Source organism: Siphateles boraxobius, unplaced genomic scaffold (assembly GCF_051911475.1).
Source record: "Siphateles boraxobius isolate OS27281-9 unplaced genomic scaffold, OSU_SipBor_1 5, whole genome shotgun sequence".
NCBI classification, from domain to species: Eukaryota; Metazoa; Chordata; class Actinopteri; order Cypriniformes; family Leuciscidae; genus Siphateles; species Siphateles boraxobius.
Window position 1 is genome coordinate 15,028,015 of NW_027509141.1, and position 23,521 is coordinate 15,051,535.

The 23,521-nt window shown below is 41.7% G+C and overlaps 1 protein-coding gene across 1 annotated transcript in view; it reads left to right on the forward strand.

Annotated features, from left to right (window-relative positions):
• LOC143711447 (adenosine receptor A1) overlaps positions 1 to 22,178 on the forward strand; it is a 39,462-nt gene extending 17,284 nt beyond the window's left edge. The window contains exon 2 of the mRNA XM_077202911.1: positions 20,820 to 22,178. Within this exon, the coding sequence (XP_077059026.1) occupies positions 20,820 to 21,480 (661 nt within the window). The 3' untranslated portion in view covers positions 21,481 to 22,178. The remainder of the gene's footprint in view (positions 1 to 20,819) is intronic.
• Positions 22,179 to 23,521: the final 1,343 nt, after the last annotated feature.

The following is a 23,521-nucleotide window of genomic DNA, read 5'->3' on the forward strand; positions in this document are numbered from 1 at the left end:
CAGAAGCCTCGAATTTAGTGATCTTAAAGAGCGCGATGGATTGTATGGCGATAGAAGGTCTGTTAAATACACAGGAGCTAAACCATTTAGGGCTTTATAGGTCAGTAGGAATACTTTGTAATTGATACGTAACTTAATAGGTAACCAGTGTAGAGATGATAAAATAGGTGTTATATGATCATATTTTCTTGATCTAGTAAGAACTCTAGCAGCTGCATTTTGCACTAACTGTAGCTTGTTGATTGAGGATGTAGGACAGCCAGCTAATAAAGCATTACAGTAATCTAGTCTCGAGGTCATGAATGCATGAACTAACTTTTCTGCATCAGAAACAGATAGCATGTTGCGTAGCTTAGCAATGTTTCTAAGGTGGAAAAAGGCTGTTCTTGTAATATATGAAATATGATTTTCGAAAGTCAAGTTGCGGTCTAGTATAACACCCAGGTCTTTTACTGTAGTGGATAAAGTAACAGGACATCCTTCTAAATTAAAGTTGTATTGTAAGGGATTTTGTGGGTAGTTTTTTGGACCAATAAGTAGTACCTCCGTTTTATCTGAATTTAATAGCAGGAAATTACACGTCATCCAGCATTTTATATCATTTAGACACTCTGTCAATTTAGATAAGTTAGTGTTTTCATCTGGTCGTGATGAGATATATAATTGAGTGTCATCAGCATAACAGTGGAAATTAATTCCATGTTTTCTTATAATATTACCAAGTGGCAGCATATATATTGAGAATAGCAGAGGGCCTAACACCGATCCTTGCGGCACTCCATAGTCTACTGACGTTATCTTTGATTTTTCCCCATTTAGACAGACAAAATGGTAACGGTCTGATAAGTAAGATCTAAACCAGCTTAATGCCTGTCCCTGAACACCAGTGTAGTTTTGTAGTCGATCCAGGAGTATTTTATGATCGATAGTGTCGAACGCAGCGCTTAGATCGAGTAGAACTAGTATTGAGATACAGCCTTGGTCAGAAGCTAAAAGTAAATCATTTGTAATTTTAACTAGCGCAGTTTCTGTGCTATGATGCGGTCTGAATCCCGACTGGAATTTTTCATAGATATCATTTTCTTGTAAGAAAGAGCACAATTGAGCGGACACAATTTTTTCTAGTATTTTAGACATAAATGGAAGATTTGAGATGGGTCTGTAATTTGCTAAGTTATTTGGATCTAATTGCGGTTTCTTAATGAGAGGTTTTATTACTGCCAGCTTGAATATTTTTGGAACATGACCTAAAAATAAAGACGAGTTAATAATATTAAGAAGAGGCTCTTCGACTACAGGTAACACTTCTTTCAGTAGTTTAGTGGGTATTGGATCTAATAAACATGTTGTTGGTTTCGATGCAATGATAAGTTTATTTAGCTCTTCCTGTCCTATAGTTGTAAAGCGGTGTAGTTGTTCTAGAGGGGCCATAATTGAGGCTGAATCATAAGACATCATAGAGGATTGTATATTTACAATTGTGTTTCGGATGCTTTCTATTTTCTCATTGAAGTAATTCATAAAATCATTACTACTATATTGTAATGGAATATTTTGCTCTGGTGATGTTTGTTTATTTGTTAGTCTAGCCACGGTGTTGAATAAAAACCTTGGATTATTTTGGTTATTTTCTATTAGTTTGCGGAGTTGCTCAGCCCTTGCTGCTTTTAGAGCCTTTTTATAACGTGACATACTGTCTTTCCACGCGATTCTAAAGACCTCTAAATTAGTTTGTTTCCATTTACGCTCTAAGTTACGAGTTTCTCTCTTGATTGCATGCGTAGCACTGTTGTACCATGGTGCTTTAGTTTTCTCTCTTACCTTTTTTAATCTAATTGGTGCAACAATATCTAGTGTACTAGAGAACATGGTGCTCAAACTGCTAGTCATTTCCTCTAGTTCATCTGTTTGTTTGGGTGCACTGCGCAGCTGAGATAGATCAGGTAAGCTATTTGAGAATCTATCTATAGTGGTTGGAAGGATTGTTCTGCCTGGTCGATAACGTTGCGCAACGTGACAAATTTCAGCAGTACGTATTATACAAGTTACCATGTAATGATCAGTGAGATCATCACTTTGCGGTATAATATTTATATCAGTTGGATTGGTTCCATATGATATAATTAAATCTAGTGTATGATTTAGACGATGAGTGGGACCACTGACGTTTTGCGTGACCCCAAAGGAGTTTAATAAATCTGTAAACGCAGTCCCTAACGCATCATTTGTATTATCTACGTGTATGTTAAAGTCTCCAACAATTATTGCTTTATCGACATTGACCAATAGATCTGAGAGAAAGTATGCAAACTCTTTTAGGAAGTCAGCATAGGGCCCTGGAGGTCTATATAGGGTAGCCAAGGCTAGAGATAATATGGATTTGTTTCTTGCATCTAAGAGCGTAACATTTAGCACAAGTACTTCAAACGAATTAAACCTGTGACCTGTTTTCTGAGTAACATTAAGAATATCTCTATAGATTGTTGCAACACCGCCGCCACGACCGATCAGACGGGGCTCATGCTTATAACAGTATCCTGGTGGAGTGGACTCATTTAGACCGAAATAATCATTTGGTTTAAGCCAGGTTTCAGTAAGGCAAAGTACATCGAAACTATTATCTGTGACCATTTCATTTACAATAACCGCCTTAGGTGTGAGCGATCTAATGTTTAGAAGACCTAGCTTTAGAAATTGTTTTTGTTCACTGATATTTAGATTTTCTGGTTTAATTACAATAAGATTTTTGCTAGATCCTACACTAGATTTATTGTTTGGCCTCACTAAGCGAGGAATAGACACAGTTTCTATATAATGTTTTACACTACTTATATCAATTAAGTTGGGACAGCAAAGACTGTGATTTGGACTTTGACTTACTAGTCATATGGTGTGTAACGTCTTGGAGATGTTGTCCGACAGAACAGCCGCTCCGATTCTGCTGGGGTGCAGGCCATCAGCACGGTAGAGCCTAGGTCGCTCCCAGAACAGATTCCAATTATTTACAAAGAGCAGTTTCTGTTCATTACACCATGACATTAACCATTCATTTAGAGCAAATAATCTACTGAACCTTTCTTGTCCTAGTCGGTACGTGGGAAGCGGTCCAGACACGATGATCGTTGCTTCAGGCGATGTGCTGCGAACCGTCTCGATCAGGCTTCTGTAGTCCTTCTTCAGAACCTCCGTCTGCCGCAGCCTGATGTCGTTCGTCCCGGCGTGTAGGACCACAGCTCCGACGCGCTCGTCACCGTTCAGGATCTCGGGAATCTGTGCAGCGACATCAAGAACACGAGCACCAGGAAAGCAGTGAGTGCGCACCTTACGCTTACCTGAGGTAGCACGGACATGACGGACCATGGAAGTGCCGATGATCACGGCGGCGTCACGTTCCGGCTCGCGAAGAGGGGAGAAGCGGTTCCGGGTGGAGATCTCGAAGACCGGGAGGGGGGGGGAAGTCCTTGGTCTGGTCCTGGCTCGTGTCTTCCGCTGTGGGATCACCCAGGGTCCGTGGTGTTGCCTCGGTGCCGGAGTGAATGAAGGCAGAGATGATCGCGTCCTCCTGGGCAGAGAAACGCACGGAGTAGACGAAGTCGGAGTCAAAAAGTTACTAACCACTGACTTGTGAGCATCGGCGCGTGATGTTTCAAGCGTTGATCGCCGATCTCGCAGCTCGGCTTGCTTCACCAGCAGAACGCGGATCTGTTTCTCCACCGACTCCAGCTCCAATCGTACCGAAACCAGCTCGAATGTGTCCTCACCTGCACTCAGAGGTAACGTTAGACACACATCCGATATGTTCGCCATTATAACAGATGAACAGTAAATTAGTAGTGATACTACCAATATCACTACTAATTTAGGACTGAAATGATGGATATAACACGTATCCTTTCAGTCAAACGGGTGTAAAATGAGAGGGTCGATAGGCGCGAGGCCACGCGTGAAATGCTAGCGGGCTAAAGGCTAGTAGCCGAGATTCGGAAAGTTGGATCTAAGTAGCGATATCAAAGCAATCCGATTGTTTTTTATAAGGAATAGTGTCGAGGATAAGTTCACATGATATAAAAATAGAAAGTGCTTGTTTATAAATGAGTGGTAAAGAAGAAAATCAGCGATTAATGAATCAATTCGACGGAGCTCCAAACACAAACACAGATCGCACGCGCATGCGCAAAAGCATCTACATTTCCTGATGTATGAACTTATTAATGCTTCCAGCTTATCCACTGTTGTCAAAGAAACCTCGTACACAGTCAGTGCCCACAGCAACCTTGGCAGTAGACCAAACTGAAAGCACCCGAGTTTTAGTTTGCCTAGTAGAGCACAGCTGTTTATGCTCTTCAACCCTTCCACTGCTTGTCGTCTAACTTCTCCCACTTGAACTGTGTTCTTTAGATCCCCATCGTACCATCTCCCAAGACTCTTCACTGGCTTCTCAGAAACTGTTGGTATTGCCTCACCATTAATGAAGAATGTTTTATCTACTACCTTTCCTTTAACTATCGAGTGCTCCTCTATTTAGAGGGCTTAAATTGCATTTGTGCCCATTCGATATTATCTGTTTACTTCCCCAATAACCAATTAGTGCAGGCTACTGTTGTAGTCATGGTTGTCATGTCATCCATGTATGCTCTGATTGGTGGTAGTCGCATCCCAGAAGCCAAACGCTCTCCTCCTACTACCCATCTTGATGCCCTAATGATTACTTCCATTGCCATGGTAAAAGCCAGTGGAGAAATGGTGCAATCTTGCCATTATTTCAACCTCTAAGCATTGCCATGCTGTGCTGAATTTTGGAGCTGAGAAACTAAATTACAAATCTCCAAAATAGGCTTTCACTAAATTTGTTATTGATATTGGTACTCTAAAAAAATCAAATGCTGCCTAAAGAAGCTCATGTGGCACTGAACCATATGCATTAGCCAAATCCAGGAATGTCACATGGAGGTCCTTCCTCTCCTTTTTAGCTTATTGAATTCGTTGCCAGATAACATTGATGTCTTCTAAGCATCCTGAGAACCCTGGAATGTCCGCTTTTTGAACTGAAGTGTCAATGAAGCCATTCTTTAATAGGTAGGTTGACAATCAATGCGCAATAATGCTGAAGAAAATCTTACCTTCGACGTTTAATAGTGAAATAGGACGAAACTCACTGATGCTTGTAGCATCTTTTTCTTTAGGTATAAAGACTCCACCTGCTCGGCGCCATGCTCTAGGTATAACCTGCTTTTCCCTTGCCACTTTTATCAATTTCCACAGAATTCGTAGAACTCCTGAAGCACTCTTGTACACTCTGTACGGAACTCCATTAGGCCCTGGAGATGATGAAGCCCTTGCCTTTCTCACAACCTGCTCTATCTCTTTCCACTTAGGTGCACAGACCTCCATTTGGTATTCTGGTGGATTGATAGGTGGGATATCTGACGGAATTGACATAGGCTCATGCCTTTTTGCATCTGTATGCGTTTCCTCCAAATATCTCTCTAGCTCAACCCTAGATGCTTTTAAAGTGCCATTCTTCTCACTGGTGAATAACTTCTTTATGAATTTGAATGGGTCTTTATAGAAATTAGCCCTCGCACGCTCCTTCTTTTTGTAGCGTTTCCGTAGGCGCTCAGATCTGCGTAATGTTGCAAGCTTATCTTTTATGGCCCTTTGTAAGAGATTGAGTCCCTCCTTCTGACTTTTTTCCTTTTCTTCTGACGTTCTGCTTTTTTCCGTTGCTTCCTCAGCTGTCTCCTTTCTCTAACTAACCCTTAAATTTTCTGCTGCCGTCTAGATACAGCAGGAGTAGTTTGTACTTTTTCCTTCCTTTTTTCCACACCAAACCTCTCACTTCCATATGCGTAAGTGATGTCCCCAAATTTATCCAGCTTCTTTTCAACTGTACCAGTTAATCTTTCCAATGCAAAGCATAGATCTGTGTTTACCGTGTCCCATGCAGTTTTCTCACAAGCTCTTGGCCATCTAACTCCAGGCATATGCCCGTTGAGGTTCTTTTCTCTCTTATGCTGGTTAGTCTGACCGGGTTCACAAGTATCAATGTGTTCATCACTAACTGTGCAAACCCTCATCTCCTCTATGACAGGGGTACTGATATCCTGCGAACTGTGGTTTGCTTCCTGTCGCTTGATTTCATTCGACTGACTTGACTGACTTTGTAAGAAGTACTGATCAATGCGAGGCCCTTGTCCCTTCTCCCTCAAGCAATTCATTTTCCCTTGATGAATCTTCAATCCCCTGACCGTTGTCGCCTTGCTCCAGCCAACGACACAAGCTTGGAGTTCAATTACTTTGCTAACTGCAGAACCTGAACTAGTCTTTTGTGAAGTACTCTCCATACTCATATCCGTTTCCATTCCAACGTTGTTAACCATGTTGTCCAACATTGAGTCATCTTCCGCCCCTGCTCTCGCAGAATCTAGGGGTATTTTTCTCTTTAATTTCTCAGAAGCCTTGGGCGGGTGTCTCCAGCATCCTGTAAACACAGAGCTGGATACTGCCGAAAAGGGTAACTAACCCTTACCAGCCCCATTGGGGTCTCTTTCCTCCTGTCAGCTGTCTCTCCAGGCTGTCACAAGGTCTTTCTCTTGTTGCCAGCAGCACTATTCACTGCAGTCACTGGACGTATCCAGATCTTCATGATCTCCATTACACGAGAGTAGATGTTAAAACTTCATGCAGATTTGTACTCGGCTTTCGCCAAGATAAGCACCAACTAAGACATAGCTTTGCAGTAACCTATGCTTCTCCATCCATTTACGCTTCTTTCCATATGGTGACATAAATCTCCTTCTGTCTAGTGTTAACACGCATCAGCACACACAACGGCTGCAACCACAGTGCGGTCCCCCCATGACAACCGTCTGGATTGAGCTGAGTAGGGGACATCTCTAGGGTCTTCAAGTGGGCACCTTCCGTCCTCAGTGTTTCGTCGACTAGCCAACGACACCTCAAGAGGGCTCGACAGTGACTCTGGCGTCCCAGAGTCACCCCCCTCCATCCCCCACTCAACTCAGCCCAGCTTACTTACCTCTACAACTTTCTCAGTTGGTCGCACCAGCATATGATTTGGTCGCACTTTTTTTTTTTTTTTTGCTACATGCCATGGGATTAATCAATGCATGCTGATGAATAGTGGTTTTAATGGACCAAGACTAGCAAAGGCTTTCTGGGTTGCAGCAGAAATACCTGTAATATATTAATTATCATTGCCAAATTTCAGGATTTTCATGGATTTTGGACAGTAATTTTAATCTGTAATTTTAAGCATTTTACATTTGAATCATATTCTATCTATCTATCTATCTATCTATCTATCTATCTATCTATCTATCTATCTATCTATCTATCTATCTATCTATCTATCTATCTATCTGTCTGTTATCATCTTTATATCTTTTAAAAATCATTAAACATTCAAATGTATGCATTACATTTTAAAAGATTAGAGTATTATAATAAACTGATACAGATTTTTCGTTATCAAAGTTTATAGTTGTAACAAAAAGCAGAAATCTCACACTCCTTACTTTCTGCATTTTATAATAATTTCCTTTTCCTCTGTCGAGCGATCATGAGAGTAATCGCTCGACAGAGGAAAATGTAACCGCTGAAAAGACGTAGGAGGAAGGGGCTCTGTGTTTCGTGAGACCAAATATCAGAGAGGTCCTTCCTCTCCTTTTTAGCTTATTGAATTCGTTGCCAGATAACATTGATGTGTTCTAAGCATCCTGAGAACCCTGGAATGCCCGCTTTTTGAAACAATATTGTACAAACCGTGTTATCTGTAACTAGGATGTGAATATAATATCTTATAACGTAATATAACAATAATTTTCAAGCTCAAAGTCTAAAATGAAAACGGTGTGGTTTCACTTTGTGACGCAGTTTAAATTGTATTCATTTTACAAGCAAATCTCAACATTCAGATCAATAATATCAATACCAAAGCGAAATATGTACGAGAACTCACCCGTTATCATTTACGCACTGAGAAAAAACATATACATCGCTGAATAACAGACCAGCCGGCCTGATTTGTAACTCAGCTGCCGATTTTGCATGTCCACACCCGGCTGAGCGCTGTCTAATACAATCACTCAGGGGGGGTGGTTGGGGCTTTCTCACAGCTGTAAAGCCAAAACAATCTCTGTTACTTTAATTTCTTTTTTTTCACTGTAAACCTTTGAAATAATCTATATTGTTAAAAGCGCTATATAAATGAAGGTGACTTTACTTGACTAATCAAAATATGACTTTCTGTTAAAAAAACAGGGCATTGATTTCAAACATAACCTCTTTAGAGGACTCCAAGATTTAAAGCATGTTTATCAGGCATTTTGGGATACACAACAAGTGAATTATATAATTAAGCATATAATATAATCAATTAAGAAATTATATATCAATATTCTTATGAAATATTAGATATTATTATGAAAATGTTAAAGTGCCATGGTCACCTTGAGACTCGATCATGAAGCTAGTGCAGAAGGGGTCTTCATATGGAGGAAACCATAGTGATGCCAATGAAGTTCTTTCAGTGGGGACCCTTTCTCACTTCTATGTAGCACCAGCCGAACACACTCTCTTCTTGAAGAGATGTGTTGGACCGAGTCCTTCTCCAAACTGAAAAAGAGATACTCAGCACATGGGCGAGATTACTCTCTCCAAGTGGACCTGAAGACCCAACTGGCTATGGAGCAGTCGAAGGGTAGGACTTTATACTGATACTTCGCACCTTCGAATGCAAGAACACAGAATGGCCTGTGGAGCGAAGGATAGAGGTCTTAAGGACTGTCCTTCAGGTCGAACGCTGCAGGCCAACCTCGAGGACAGAGCATTTAGAAAATTCATCTGTGTTAGCAACTTGGACGGAGGCTTTCAAAAAAGGGCCCGTTTCAATTGACACAGGTCCAAGATGGCCATAACCCACCACATATCTAGGGTACAATGAAGAACGGGTTTATAGAAACCGGTCTTCATATCGGCTGGAGGAAGAGGCTAGATTGCGTCCTTCGCCAGTAGGACTGCGACGTGTGCACACAGGACAGGAGCAGTGCTCAACACGTAGGTGTGATGAATATCACTAATCTTAGGAGCATCTTAGCTCAACATCTAGGTATGATGAATATCACTGAGCCAGGGCGGAAGCCAAATGAAATGAATCGCTAGCCGAGTCTGATGGTACAGTTTGGGGCCACCTGGACTGGTTGGGAAGCATATTTTTGGCTTCTACGCACCGGGCCAGGGGCCAGGGCACCACAGATGTACCCGAGGTGGGGCAGCGAGGTGGAGGACAGGCACCCGGCTCGGAAGGCCCAGAGGCGGCCCGAAGCAGGGTCTGAGTGTGGTGCACAACACTTACCCGTCTCCACGAGATGGCCAGGGATGCGTGAGAAGGTGGATGACCGGCTCCTCGAACCACAACCAGGTGCCGGCTGGCGAACAAGAGGGGGCTGGAGGGTGCAAGGCTTTGCAGGGTCACACACCGCCGACTAGCCCTCTTGGAGCCCTGGAAGGGAGAAATTGCTCTTTCTTTGAATATGTGGGTGCCGCTGGCTCAGCTTTTTTGGGAACCAGCGGCAGAACAAACACACACACAAACACAAAAACTTAATTCTGTCCTCCTACGAGTGAAGGGAGTGGTCGGTGACCATCTTTAAGAGCATTCCTCCATCCCTGGGTGGCCCGCCTCAGGTTTAACTTTTTCGCTGTTGCTTGCCATCTGGCTTGGCAGCGCCTGAAGCCCCTTCTGCGGCAAGCTCTAGGTTCTCAACCGCGTCGCCGAACAGCCCAACCTGGGAAATTTCCAGGAACCGAACCTTGTCCACTAAACCTAATAACTGGTTGTGCCACCCTTGGCGGCAACAACTGTAATCAAGTGTTTGCTATAGCTGGCAATGACTCTTTCACATCGCTGTCGAGGAATTTTTGCCCACTCTTCTTTGCAGAATTGTTTTAATTCAGCCACATTGGAGGGTTTTCTAGTGTAAACGGCCTGTTTAAGGTCATGTCACAGCATCTCAATTGAACTTTGACTAGGGCACTCCAAAACCTTAATTAGTTTTTGTTTTAGCCATACAGAGGTGGATTTGCTCGTGTGTTTCGGATCATTGTCCTGCTGCATAACCCAAGAGCGCTTGAGCCTGAGGTGATAAACTGATGGCCGGACATTGTCCTACAGGATTTTCTGGTACAGCACAGAAAAGCACATGGTTCCATCAATTATGGCAAGTCGTCCAGGTCCTGAAGCTGCAAAGCAGCCATAGGCTATCACAGTACCTCCACCATGTTTGACTGTTGGTATGATGTTCTTTTTATGAAATGCTGTGTTAGGTTTATACCAAATGTAACAGGACACGCAACTTCCAAAAAGTTAAAGTTTTGTCTCATCAGTCCACAGAATATTTGCCCAAAAGTCTTGTGTTTAATCAAGATGTTTTTGGCAAATCTGAGACAAGCCTTTGTGTTATTTTTTGTCAGCAGTGGTTTTCGCCTTCCATGGATGCCATTTTTGCCCAGTCTCTTTCTTATCGTTGAATCATAAACACTAACCTTGACTGAGCCAAGTAAGGCTGCAGTTCTTAACCTGTTAAGCTGCAAGCCCACTTTTGAAAAATCCCCAGAAATGACATACCCAAACTGAAACAGATACAGTTCATGAACCTTTTGCACTAAAAGCACAAGTATGATCTCATTTGAAAGCTGACACCTGGTAGTTTATTGTAAATGTAGGATTTATCATTGTCATAATGATTATTTTTTTAAATAGCTTCAAAGTTTTGTAAAGTTATTAGAAATTTAGTTTTATGAAACATCTTGATAAAAATAAAATTGAAGTTGGCCTTGGAGCAATCTAGAAATGCATTGCAGCTAAAGCCATATTTGTGACCATTTTATATTTAAAATCTGAAAATGATAAGTCTAAAACTCTGTATTTAGTTAAATGTTTTTCAAGATCATGTCAAATTACTTTATTTTGATTAGACTCTAAAATGCAAACTGATGTTTAGTCATCTTCTGAGTCATCTTTTCAGTCTATTGTCTCTATTGTTTTGTGGTGCAAACGAGCCCCATTCAGTGTCAGTCTCCCCCTGCACACATTTACACCTCTCCAGACTGGTTATGGCTCTAAATATGCATTTATTTTGTCTGCATTACAGCTACTAACGACTGGCTATTCACAGGCTATTCATAGGATTTCAAACCCTAATTTCTTTTATCAAAGTTCTCACTAAATATTTGAAACTGGTATGAAATGCACTGAAACATTTCAGTAAGCATTCCCATTTAGAAAAAAATCATAAAACAATAACTGCTGGTGGCAGGTGCACCTGGGATAGCTAGCATGTTAGCTTAGCACACCATAAATACACGACCATTTATGAAATTAAAACCATGTTTGTGCTCCAAACTTACTTTATAACGCAAGTCGAGTGTTTTAAGTAATCTTCTGTGATCTAATTTGGCTTCAGATTAAAAAAAATCAGACAGAAAATGTATTATTTATAGTTCTACCAGAAAGACTCGGGAGATAAATTGGAAAGCTGAATACATTTATTGACAGCTCAGCAAGCAAAAATTTATAAGTTCTTTGGCGTAGGCCCCGTCCTTAGCGAGCGAAGCGAGGTTAGCCGAATCTGCATGTCCCGCCTGAGATGAAGGCGGGGGCGCAGCCGACCCCCTGGAGGTAAGGAAGGGACCATCCTGGTGGTGGTGATGGGGGGGATGGAGGGGAAGGTACCATCTTGGTGGTGGTTGGGGAGGATGGAGGTGAATGGCAGCGTCAGCATCTGCGAACTCAGACAAGTGTAAGTACCAATCTTTTATACTGTGACTGTTAACGCCTGATTGGATAGGAATGAGGAATACATGACGCGCTGATTGAGTCTTCCTGACAGAACTTAAGCTGAAGCTTTCATTTCTACCAGAAAGACTCGGGATATAAATTGGAAAGCTGAATACATTTATTGACAGCTCAGCAAGCAAAAATTTATAAGTTCTTTGGCGTAGGCCCCGTCCTTAGCGAGCGAAGCGAGGTTAGCCGAATCTGCATGTCCCGCCTGAGATGAAGGCGGGGGCGCAGCCGACCCCCAAAGAGAAGTGGAAGAATAATTCCACGAGGACGGAGCCCACCCCCAAAGAACTGTAAATAAATATACCCACCAGTCGTGGATCCTGCGGTTCCTGAAACGAGAAAGAAGAATACAGATAAGATGATGAATATTTATTTACGAAATTATTTATTTATATATTTATATAGAACATAAACACGGGGTCAGCTTGACCACAGGCCATGATAGACCACATAAACACAAGGTCAGCTTGACCACAAGCCATGATAGACCACATAAACGCAAGGTCAGCTTGACCGCAGGCCATGATAGACCACATAAACACGAGGTCAGCTTGACCACAGGCCATGATAGACCACATAAACACGAGGTCAGCTTGACCACAGGCCATGATAGACCACATAAACACAAGGTCAGCTTGACCACAGGCCGTGATAGACCACATAAACACAAGGTCAGCTTGACCACAGGCCATGATAGACCACATAAACACAAGGTCAGCTTGACCACAGGCCATGATAGACCACATAAACACGAGATCAGCTTGACCACAGGCCATGATAGACCACATAAACACGAGGTCAGCTTGACCGCAGGCCCTGGTAGCCACATGTACGACGGGCTTCAATAGCCCACGCATAACGAGTTAATCATAGACACAGCCATTAGGCTACACGAAACCAAGACCTCTAGAGGTCACTAGGCCGCGATGGACCTTGGGGGACAAGGCCACGGTAGGCCACACGGCCATGGGAGACCACAGAGACGAGACCGCTTAGGAGCCACACCGGCCGCTAATGCCACATGAAGACAAACCTAAAAGACGGAGCTGCTAAGCCACACAGAAGGTCGCGATGGACCACAGACCACGGATGGCCACATGTAGGACAGGCTTCAATAGGCCACACATAACGAGCTAATCATAGACACAGCCATTAAGCTACATAAAACCAGGACCTCTAGAGGTCACTAGGCCACGATGGACCTTGGAGGACAAGGCCACGGTAGGCCACACGACCATGGGAGACCACAGAGACGAGACCGCTTAGGAGCCACACCGGCCGCTAATGCCACATGAAGACAAACCTATAAGACAGAGCTGCTAAGCCACACAGAAGGTCGCGATGGACCACAGACCACGGATGGCCACATATAGGACAGGCTTCAATATGCCACGCGTAACGAGCTAATCATAGACACGGCCATAGAGCCACATAAAACCAGGACCCCTAGAGGTCACTAGGCCACGATGGACCTTAGAGAGCAAGGCCACGATAGGCCACACGGCCATGGGAGACCACAGAGACGAGACCGCTTAGGAGCCACACCGGCCGCTAATGCCACATGAAAGACAATGTTCACGAGACGAGGCCGCTAGACCAGACAGACCAGGCCGCGATGGACCGTAAGGACAAAGCTATGATAGCCTGCACGGACCACGGCTAAACTAGTGGCCGAGGAGGATCACGTGAAGAAAGAAGACGAGCGGAGACACCGCGGGACGAACACAAAACACAGAGATGAGTACAGAGGGGCGTTGTCAGATAGTGCAAATTGAACTGCGCTCGAGTGGATAACATAGTACCACCACCACCAGTAGTTGCGAGAGGATTTACCTGGATTGTTAATGGAGAGCTTGCTGGGCTTCAATGACAATCTTTGAGTCAGTTCTTATGTAGGATTCGAAAGCCGAGGAAGACCATCTTCCCATTATTTTGATGACTGATGTAGACACTCCTCGTTCAGCTGCTGTGGTGGCTGCCCCGATCCGGAACGAATGACCGGTATAAAGGGAGGGGGGTAAACAGCAGCTTTTGAGGGCAGATACTAAATGCGTCTTAAACCAGGTTTTGGAGAGAGGTGCTCCGTTAGTAAGAATAAATAAAGAGGCGTGACTGGGAGTAGAGGGACGAATTTTAAGAAATTTAATCATGGAGAGAAAGGGACAGAAAGTGTTATTAATCTTTGAAATAGTTATTGTGACACCCGAGCCTTGAGAATCGGTCTTAGAGTGTTTAAGAAAGAGAGTGAAGAAATCGGGTGAAAAGCGAAGGTCAGAAAAAGAAATACCGCGGGCGGGATCGAAATTTTTGGTTTCTGAGGTGAATTCACCTGCACGCATGAAACCATAGAAAGCTGATAGAAAAACAGCCTCGAGCAGAATGTTTGAGTAGGTAGAAAAGAGACCGTTCCGAAGAGAAGTAATAAGCTTGTGCAGTATAGGCAGTGTAATTGGCAAGCGTTTGTCTGGTGTTTGAGTAGAGGATTTAGCTAAGCCTTTGAGTAATAATCGGACGGAATATGCCGAGAAGAGACTTGGAAAATTAGGATCAAAGTATTTAGCATGGAATTGAATGCCGGCGAGCAATCTACGTAAAGAAGAAATTTTTAGGTTGCGATTTTCGAAATTGAAAACTAAAAAAGAGCAAACGGTCGAAATCAAGATGGGAAATAACGGAATATGCATGGAAAAACAAAACATAACGAAAGCGGACCATGCTGAAGTGTAAGCTTTAAGTGTGGAGGGAGCGACACCCAGTGAGATAAAGCGTCTAGCAGAGCTGAGCAACTCTCCTAATTTAGCATTATGGCTGCTAGGGGAGGGCATGGCGTTGGATCGGTATTGGCTGAAGGGCAGAGCTGTCTGAAAGCCTGAAAACAAAAACGAGATAGCGCATCAGCAATAGTGTTATGGTGACCAGGAATGTGGGCCGCTTTAATTATGAAATTAAAGACGACAGATTGCCAAACTAGGCGTCTCAGGAAAGGCATGATCTTCGGGCAAGAGGATCTACCTTTATTAATGATAGCGACGGTCGCTTCGTTATCGCAAAACAACACGATGCGTTTGCACGTCCATGCCGAACCCCAGATGACGCTGGCGACGGCGAGAGGATAAATCTCATAGAGCGCGGAGGAGATTGAGCCAGAATCAGATTTAGGAAAATCTTTTGGCCATTTTTCGGCGACCCATTGGCCTTGAAAAAAGACGCCGAACCCGATGGAAGGGGCGGCGTCGGAGAATAATTGTAAATCAGCGGATGATTCAAGAGCATCATTATAGAAAAAGGAAATCCCGTTCCGGTAATTCAGCAAGCGAGTCCAAAAATTGAGATCAGACAGACAGCCTTCGTCGAGTGAAATCGAATCACTTAAATTTGGGACAGAGTGAGCCAGTGTTAATAATCGAGAAATGAAAGTCCTGCCTTGGGGAATAATGCTCATAGCGAAATTTAAATGCCCGAGCAGAGACAGCACGTCGCGCTTCGATACGACTCGTAGAAAAGAGAAAGATTCCAAGAAAGACCTAATTCTTAGAAGCTTTTCAAGGGGGAGAGAAGCTTGCATGTTGATCGTGTCAAGTGTAATGCCTAGAAATTCTAGCGAAGTAGAAGGGCCCATGGTTTTTTCAGCCGAGAGGGGAACGCCGACATCGCTGAAGACGTGTTTAAGGATGTCTAGAATAGAGGAATGGTTAGATGGAAAATCGATAAGCAGAAAGTCATCGAGCAGATGTGAAACGAAAGGTAGCTTACACACGTTCAACAGGATCCAACACAGAGCCTCTGAGAGATTATTAAAAATGTGAGGGCTGCTTCTACACCCGAAAGTGAGTCTTACTGCGAAATAAAAGTTTGAATTCCATCTGACGCCGAAAAGTGGCCAGTCTGCAGGATGGATTGGCATAGTCTTGAAAGCGTCTGTAATGTCAGCTTTTGCTAACCAAGCACCCTGACCGGCTAGCTTAATTAGATGAATGGCATTGTCAACTGACGCGTAGTGAAGAGAAAAAGGTGGAAGAGGAATACATTCGTTTACGCTTGCTGTGTAAGAGGAATGCGGTGAAGACATGTCGAAAATGAGGCGTTTTTTACCGGAGTATTTGCGTGTGGCTACACCGATAGAATTGATCCGGAAAGGAGAAAAGGGGGGAGAAGCAAAAGGGCCAATAACATATCCTTTATTAACTTCTCTCTCTAGCAGGGCGGAGACCACGTCTGGTTCATTTGTTGAAGATTGCAAATTTTTTGCTAGGAAAATAGAAGTGAGTTGAGAAAGGATGCCCACCCGAAACCCTTGGGACAGACCGGAGATTAAGTAATCAACGAAAGTCGAATAGGGGTGAGAAGAGAGGTAGCGTGATAGAACTGCGACGTTAATAGGAGTAGAAGGATGTGCGTTAATCAGAATTTTTTCCGAATTGGGGCTTTCCCGCGGGGAGTTGGTCTGTACCGGCGTGGGCAGACGGATTTCGGGTGCGGATCCTTGCAGAAGCTACAAATATGAGTAAATCAACAATTAGAATATGAGCATACAGATTCATTAAAGTTCACACAAATAGGGACTCCGTTGGAATCAACGGCTGATCGATTGCGGCCTTCCTGAAAGGGCCTTACTTTTTCAGCACCACGGACAGCGTCCGTCGTGTCGCTGGTGAAAGCTTTAGGGCAAAATGGAGCAGAATGACCGTGAGAGCTACAAATAGAGCAAGCCAGAGTTTTTTGACCGCCGAAGTGGCGAATGAGCAGTTCGGAGTCAGTGACAGACCAGTCTAGTTTTGAATTGTACAGCGTGATAAAAGATGCAGATTTAGCGGAGAATGACTTGTGGTATTCATAGAAGAGGGTGCCCCCGTACCTTTGGTTAAAATCAGCCATCATAGCTAAATAAAGGTCGAGCTCTTCCCTTCTATCGGGAAATGTTTGGCACAAAATGTCTCGAAAGATGCTAAAAGCGATAACTAATTCAGAAAAAGAAAGATTGCGTTGCAATCTGGGATCGGATGTCTTGAGAAAGACTGCCACGTCACCGCAGTCAACCATTTTCCTGTCTGCTGCAGGCGAAGGAAGTAGTAGAGAAGCCAGATTAATGTCCTTACCTTGAATGATATTGGTTCTGACATTGGAAGACACAGTGGCGGCGGCTGGTGAAACAAATCGCCTACCGAATGGTTGAGCTGGTGATGCCGTAGCGAGATTAAAAACTGGAGTTGCGAGAGGAGCAGGAATATCCAGAAATGGATTTTGGTTCGTTGCAGGAAGGGTTTGCTGATGAGATGAAGGCACGCTCAGTGGATCGCTGGATCCGGCAGAAGAAGGACCGGCCTGAGGAATGGCTGAGACGTTTATGACGGGCCTCGGGCTGATGAGAGGATTAACGAAAGTATTTTCAAACTTCGCCATCTTTGATTCTAATCCTTTGACGGTTTGTGAGAGGCTTTGTACTGCTTGGATGAGGAGATCGTTTGGGTCTGCACATTCAGCGGTGTCAACGGGAGAAGAAGCCCGGGCTTGCTGCGAGGATCTTTTTGCTGGAGGGGTTGAGGAAGATTTTGCTGTTCTCTTCCGGCCTGCTTGTTTTGGCTGAGTTGACGGGGTACTAGTAGAAGAAGATTGATCCGTTGGATTAGGAGGATTGCCCAGAGTATTCTGGGCCAAGAGAACCAGATCCTCCCTGGACAAGTCGTGGTTAAAGGGAATACCAGCTGCTTCGAGGGAGTTAGTTATGATGTCCGAAGACAAGAGTGTCCATAGAGAGTCACGGCGTTGAATGCGTGTACTGCGCCGTGCAGAAGTAGACGGTGGCTGAACGAATTCGTCGTCAGATTCGGAATAGTCACATACGATTTGAGTTACCTGAGACATGGCGGTACGCAACTGATCGCGTGCAAGTGAATGGCAGCGTCAGCATCTGCGAACTCAGACAAGTGTAAGTACCAATCTTTTATACTGTGACTGTTAACGCCTGATTGGATAGGAATGAGGAATACATGACGCGCTGATTGAGTCTTCCTGACAGAACTTAAGCTGAAGCTTTCATTGTTCTGCACGATGATGAAATCTACAGTATATCGATAAGCATAACATCATAAATATAATCTATTATTATGAAATACCTGGGATGGCTTGAAGAACACAGGTAGCTCAAATATCATCGCAATCATGTTTATTGTCTTCAAAACATCTTTATCTGCATGTTACAGCGATCTCTGTCTGCTACTTTCTGTATCGGTGACGTGCTCGAATGTCACATGACTATGGGTCTTCTTCATGATCCATATATGGACTATTATTGTGCATATAGCGCCCTCAGGCTGTTGGTATGAATTGAAAACACAGCACATCTCAGTAAGAAGCGATCATAATGATTTCATCGACGCATTTGGGTATAAATTCAATAAATATTATTCATGTCTATAGAAATATGATGTGAATCTATGAGAAATATATCAATATTTCTCCAAGTCTGCACATTTTTGAGCCAAAGCCATGAGGGACATTGTTTTGTGAATCGCTGTCATGACGACAGCACGGAGTGTTTTTTATGAATGGACCAGCTGACGCTCATAATTCATATTAAAGGTATCGACTCATTTTTTCATTTCATAACTCCTGACACAAATTAAGACATAACTGTCACTATAAGTTTCTCAGAATACAATAGTGGTCAAATACTGAATCTTGAGTCTTATATATTTTTAATGATGTACTGTATAGTTTATCAAGTTATAACATTAAATCTGATAGTAAATTTGAACTAAATAAATAAAAAAAACGCTTACGCGCTTAACGCGAACGTTAAGAGGCTAAGATGTTGTTCTGGGTTGTTTTATGACCTCCTGGATGAGTCGTCATTGCGCTCTTGAATCATTTTGGTTCGCTGGAGTCCCAAAGCCTTAGAAATGGCTTTGTAACCCTTTCCAGACTGATACATGTCAATTACATTGTTTCTCATCTATTCAATTTTTCACATAGAGCCATGCAGGTTTGGACAGCTTTTTTCCCTTAATAAAAGAAATCATAATTTAAAAACTGCATTTTGTTTTTACTTGGATTATCTTTGTAACGTTAAAATTGGTTTAATGATCTGAATCATTTAAGTGTGACAAATATGCAAAAAAAAAAAAATAGGAAGGGGGCAAGTAATTTACAAATATGCAACAAAAAAAAAAATAGGAAGGGGGCAAGTAATTTGACACTTTGCAGTCTTTGCTATACACGTTCATGTCTTTTGGAGGAGGTGTGGCTTTGGAGAGCGCTCTGAAGGGAGGACCTTTATCTTATGCTTTTAAAGCTAGCCTCTCTGAAATTGCCTACCCTACCTTTAATATTAGAGAATTGATATTTGACTGTTTTATAATCAAAAATATTACAGTGACAGTAATTTATAAATTTGTGACTGGAGTGCACATCAATGATGCTAAAACAAACTAGAATTTACCGGTCCGCATAAAAATAGAACACATAGGAACTATTCATTTGCGCCTGCTTCCGTTTATTTGTGATCACAGGAATGCACAATACAACTCCATCAAGGCTTTTTAATTGATAAAATATCATGTTTATGCCACATTTCTTAAGAAAGGGTGAGCTATTAATTTTTATTTTCTATCAAATTATGCAATCTGAGGAGGTTAGAGACCTGAGGAGGTCTCTCCCGTCTCCCTATATGATGTTTTATTAACAAAGGTCGGGAGGAGCATGTTCAAATGATCTACCCAATCAGTACGATTGGAGGCCTATATATAGCCAACTCACCTTCATTCCTTGACAGTCTTTTCTAAATCCGTCCGTCACCCCGACTCCTCGCTCTTGGCTCTGGGTTCAGGCCACATTTCGAGCTCGTTGCCCTCCCCCAGACAGCACACTAAAAAGCATATTCTTTTACTCTAATTATTTGTAAGTGTAAACTCGTGAAACTGTTATCCTTTCAGCCAGAGCAACAAAAGAGGGAGCTCACGGACAGAAAACAGGGGTTGTATGAGTTAACTGGTGTATATGTCATTTATGCATTTGTCAGTTATTAAAAAGGGCATAGGGAAGAGACAGATGAAACATGAAACCAAATAAAATACACAATTATAATCATATATGATTTGTCTAAGTTCTTCAAGCAGTCTCTGGTATTTTCCATGAACATATATGTATTTATCACAATGGTTATCATAAGTAGCCTTTAGTAGTACTTTAGCAGTGGTGTTGACCCTCTTCTGACTCTGATAAACTCTGCCTTTGTTCATGACCACTCATCAAGCCCTAGTTGGCCCTACACTATGTATACAATGTATTTCGACCAAGTTTTTGGCAGGCCAAAAACCCGTGGCCTTTGTCTTTTTGTCAGATTTTCAAATAATTTTTTGCTTCAAATTAAAGTCATCATGAAACAGAAGTTGAGATTGTCCTTTTTTCCTTATTGTGACGTATATCCGAATGAACCGGCTTCTGAAATTAGAAAAAAATGTAGTGCGGGGCTTGATTTCGTCCTACGGGAATTGATTTTATCGTTGGAGGTTGAGCGTTGCAAACAAAATGGGGGCAGATTTGAATGCCAGTTTATATTTATATGAGCCTCCCGCAAACCAAGATGAGGCGGCTGATAGCCACGCCCTCTAGTAATAGATTTTGACCGGAAGAGAAGAGAAGTCGTTTCGAGGGCGGAGGGATGGGTAATGTATTTGATCAAAGATTATAAGGGTACATGAATTTAAAAAAAAGAAAGAAGTGCACAGATAAATCATTTATAATAAACACTACAATATTACATATAAATATACGAATGGTAAAATTTGATTTCATGACGACTTTAAGGTTTGCAATGTTGTCATTCAACAACCTTGTAGCTGGTTAGTTTGGTTCATGGCTTACAACTCTCAGGACTTATCTAAAAATCTCTATGGGAAAAATACTTCCGGATCCAAGGCTGTTTGTTTGTTTTAAAACTTTTTTTTTTTCACAGCTATAAAAGTGTGGTGACACCAAAGCGTGCAGGCACTGCTGTGGTGGTGTGCTGGATGGTGGCCATCGTAGTCGGCCTGACACCCATGTTGGGATGGAACAATCTGAAGAAGCTACAACAGACCAACGGCACTGTAGGAGCTGACCTTCTCGTAACCTGTGAGTTTGAGAATGTCATCAGTATGGAGTACATGGTCTATTTCAACTTTTTCGGCTGGGTGCTGCCACCTCTCGTCCTCATGTTGCTCATCTACACTGAGATCTTCTACATAATCCACAAGCAGCTAAACAAGAAGGTCACTGCCAACCAGACTGACCCCACTCGATATTACGGGAAAGAACTCAAGCTGGCAAAATCTCTTGCACTGGTGCTCTTCTTGTTCGCTGTTAGCTGGTTGCCATTGCATATCCTAAATTGCATCACTCTCTTCTGTCCTAGTTGTGACAATTCCACCTGCCTTCTCTATGTGGCTATCTTGCTCAGTCATGGTAACTCTGCTGTCAATCCCATTGTTTACGCATTCCGCATTACAAAATTCCGGAATGCCTTCATTAAGATCTGGAAACAGTATGTATGCTGCACGGAGGATCCACGTGTGGATGACAGGCCCAGCTTTCGTATAGATAGCAAAGAGAGAAAACTGCGACACAATGATATCTGATGCTATGCTCAAAAGGTCTCCTCTATTTGAATCACTTTTTAAAACATGACAGTTGATGATGAGTTTTTAAGGTTAATGCAGTATGGGATGTATGCTGTGAGTTGTGAGAATACATTTGCCACAAAAATGACAATCAGACATTACTGGAAATTGTTTCCTCGAAAGCCAAGTCACTAGTGCATAGAATTAATTGCATCATTAGTGAGTAATCATTAAATAGATGAAAATTGTCTGTTTTAGAGATATGCCACACAGTATAACTGGCATTCATATCTGTGAGAATCTTTATTTGATTATGATTTCCTTTTGTGCTGGGGTTCATTTTAATGTGGCTATAACATAAAGGGCTTTATATGATGAGCGCAAAATTGCAAACTAAGTGTCAATGTATACAAGTACAATTAACTATATATAAGTATAACATCATCTGAAGACTTTGAGGAAGGAAGATGAGAATGTGATCTGATGCCATTTTATATGCCAGATAATTCATATTTCGAAAATAATGGTATACGGTTGAGTAATTTAGAATTTGCTGATTTTCAAGGTGAGTGCAAGTTTTAGCCAGCTAAGCCCACTTTTTCTCAAAGGTATAAAAAAAAAAAAAGTATATATATTAAATCTGGCAAAAATTTACTCACCCTCATGTCATTCCAAACCTGTTTGACTTTCTTACACAAAAGGAGATATTTAAAAAAAAAAAAAAATTCTATAGGCTACAATAAAAGTCAGTGTTGTTTTGGACCCCATTGAATTTCATTCAAAACAGCTGAAAAATTCCTTCAAACATTTTTGTTTATCAGAAGAAAGTCATACAGGTCAGAAACATAATGACAGATTTCTCATTTTTTGGTTGAACTATCCCTTTAACCCTTTCATGCATAAACTATGACAACCTCGGTCAAGATTTTTTTCCCTATGTGTTTTTATTGCTCTTAGGGCAAAAAACAAAACAAAACATAAAAACAATATCTTAATATTCTTTTTTTTACCCATTTTTCAGAGATTTTCAGATGTCCACTTGAGTGGACTATATGCAATTTTGGTTTTAACTGAAAATATACTGTATTAAGCATAATACAGTAAAACAGTAATACTATGTGTATTTAACAAACCAAAAAAAAATATATATATATAAATATAAAAAGCAACTGTTTGCAGTTGAGTTTGTTCCTGTTTGACCAACTGATGCAGAAGAACTTCATCCAAGTTAAACGTTGCATGTCTTTGATATTAGAACATGAGGATTTTATTCCATCAAAGTACTGGTGGAGGCACAACTGTGTGGAAACCTAACTCTATAAAATGCTCATGCTCCCTCCGGTCTACCAGAGTATGTCGATTTACCCATATTAGCTGATTATGTTCAAAATGGACAAATGTCTACAGAAGCCCTCCTCTCTGAGAAGACCTCAGTGTGAAATCTACATTGATCTATTTATGTTTTCAGACTGGAAAGAAAGTAGTGATTAGGTGTTTTCAATTTCATCTGAAATTAGCAGTGTTTGGGTAACACATTGCATTTAACGTGCATTTCGTAATCATATTACTTTTTTGATGTAACAAGTAAATTAACACATTACAAGTAACATGCATTATCAGATTATTTTAAACTACAAATTATATTCTTAAAACACAAATACATTTATTTACAACCAAAAAAGTTACTGCTGATTAAGTATTCAGTAATTAAGTATTCAGTAAAGTCACAGTAATAGTATGAATTGTAGCTGAACTATAGCTAGTGATGCATGCTGTTCAATTTATGGACAGATGATTAAAAAGAATTTCCTCCCAATCTAAAATTAATACTTTTATAATACTTTTAAATAATTTAACAATATGTGACTCCTTAAATGTTCCAACATTTTATTTTTACAAGCAATCTTATTTGTCCATTTTTTGTGTGTAGATATTTCGATCTAAATGAAGTAGTTTGACATATTAATAATAATCTCTACAGTAGGTGTAACACAACCACTGGAAAGTGATGCATTTTCATATTTGTTTTTATGAAAATGCCACATTTTTCTGCATAATG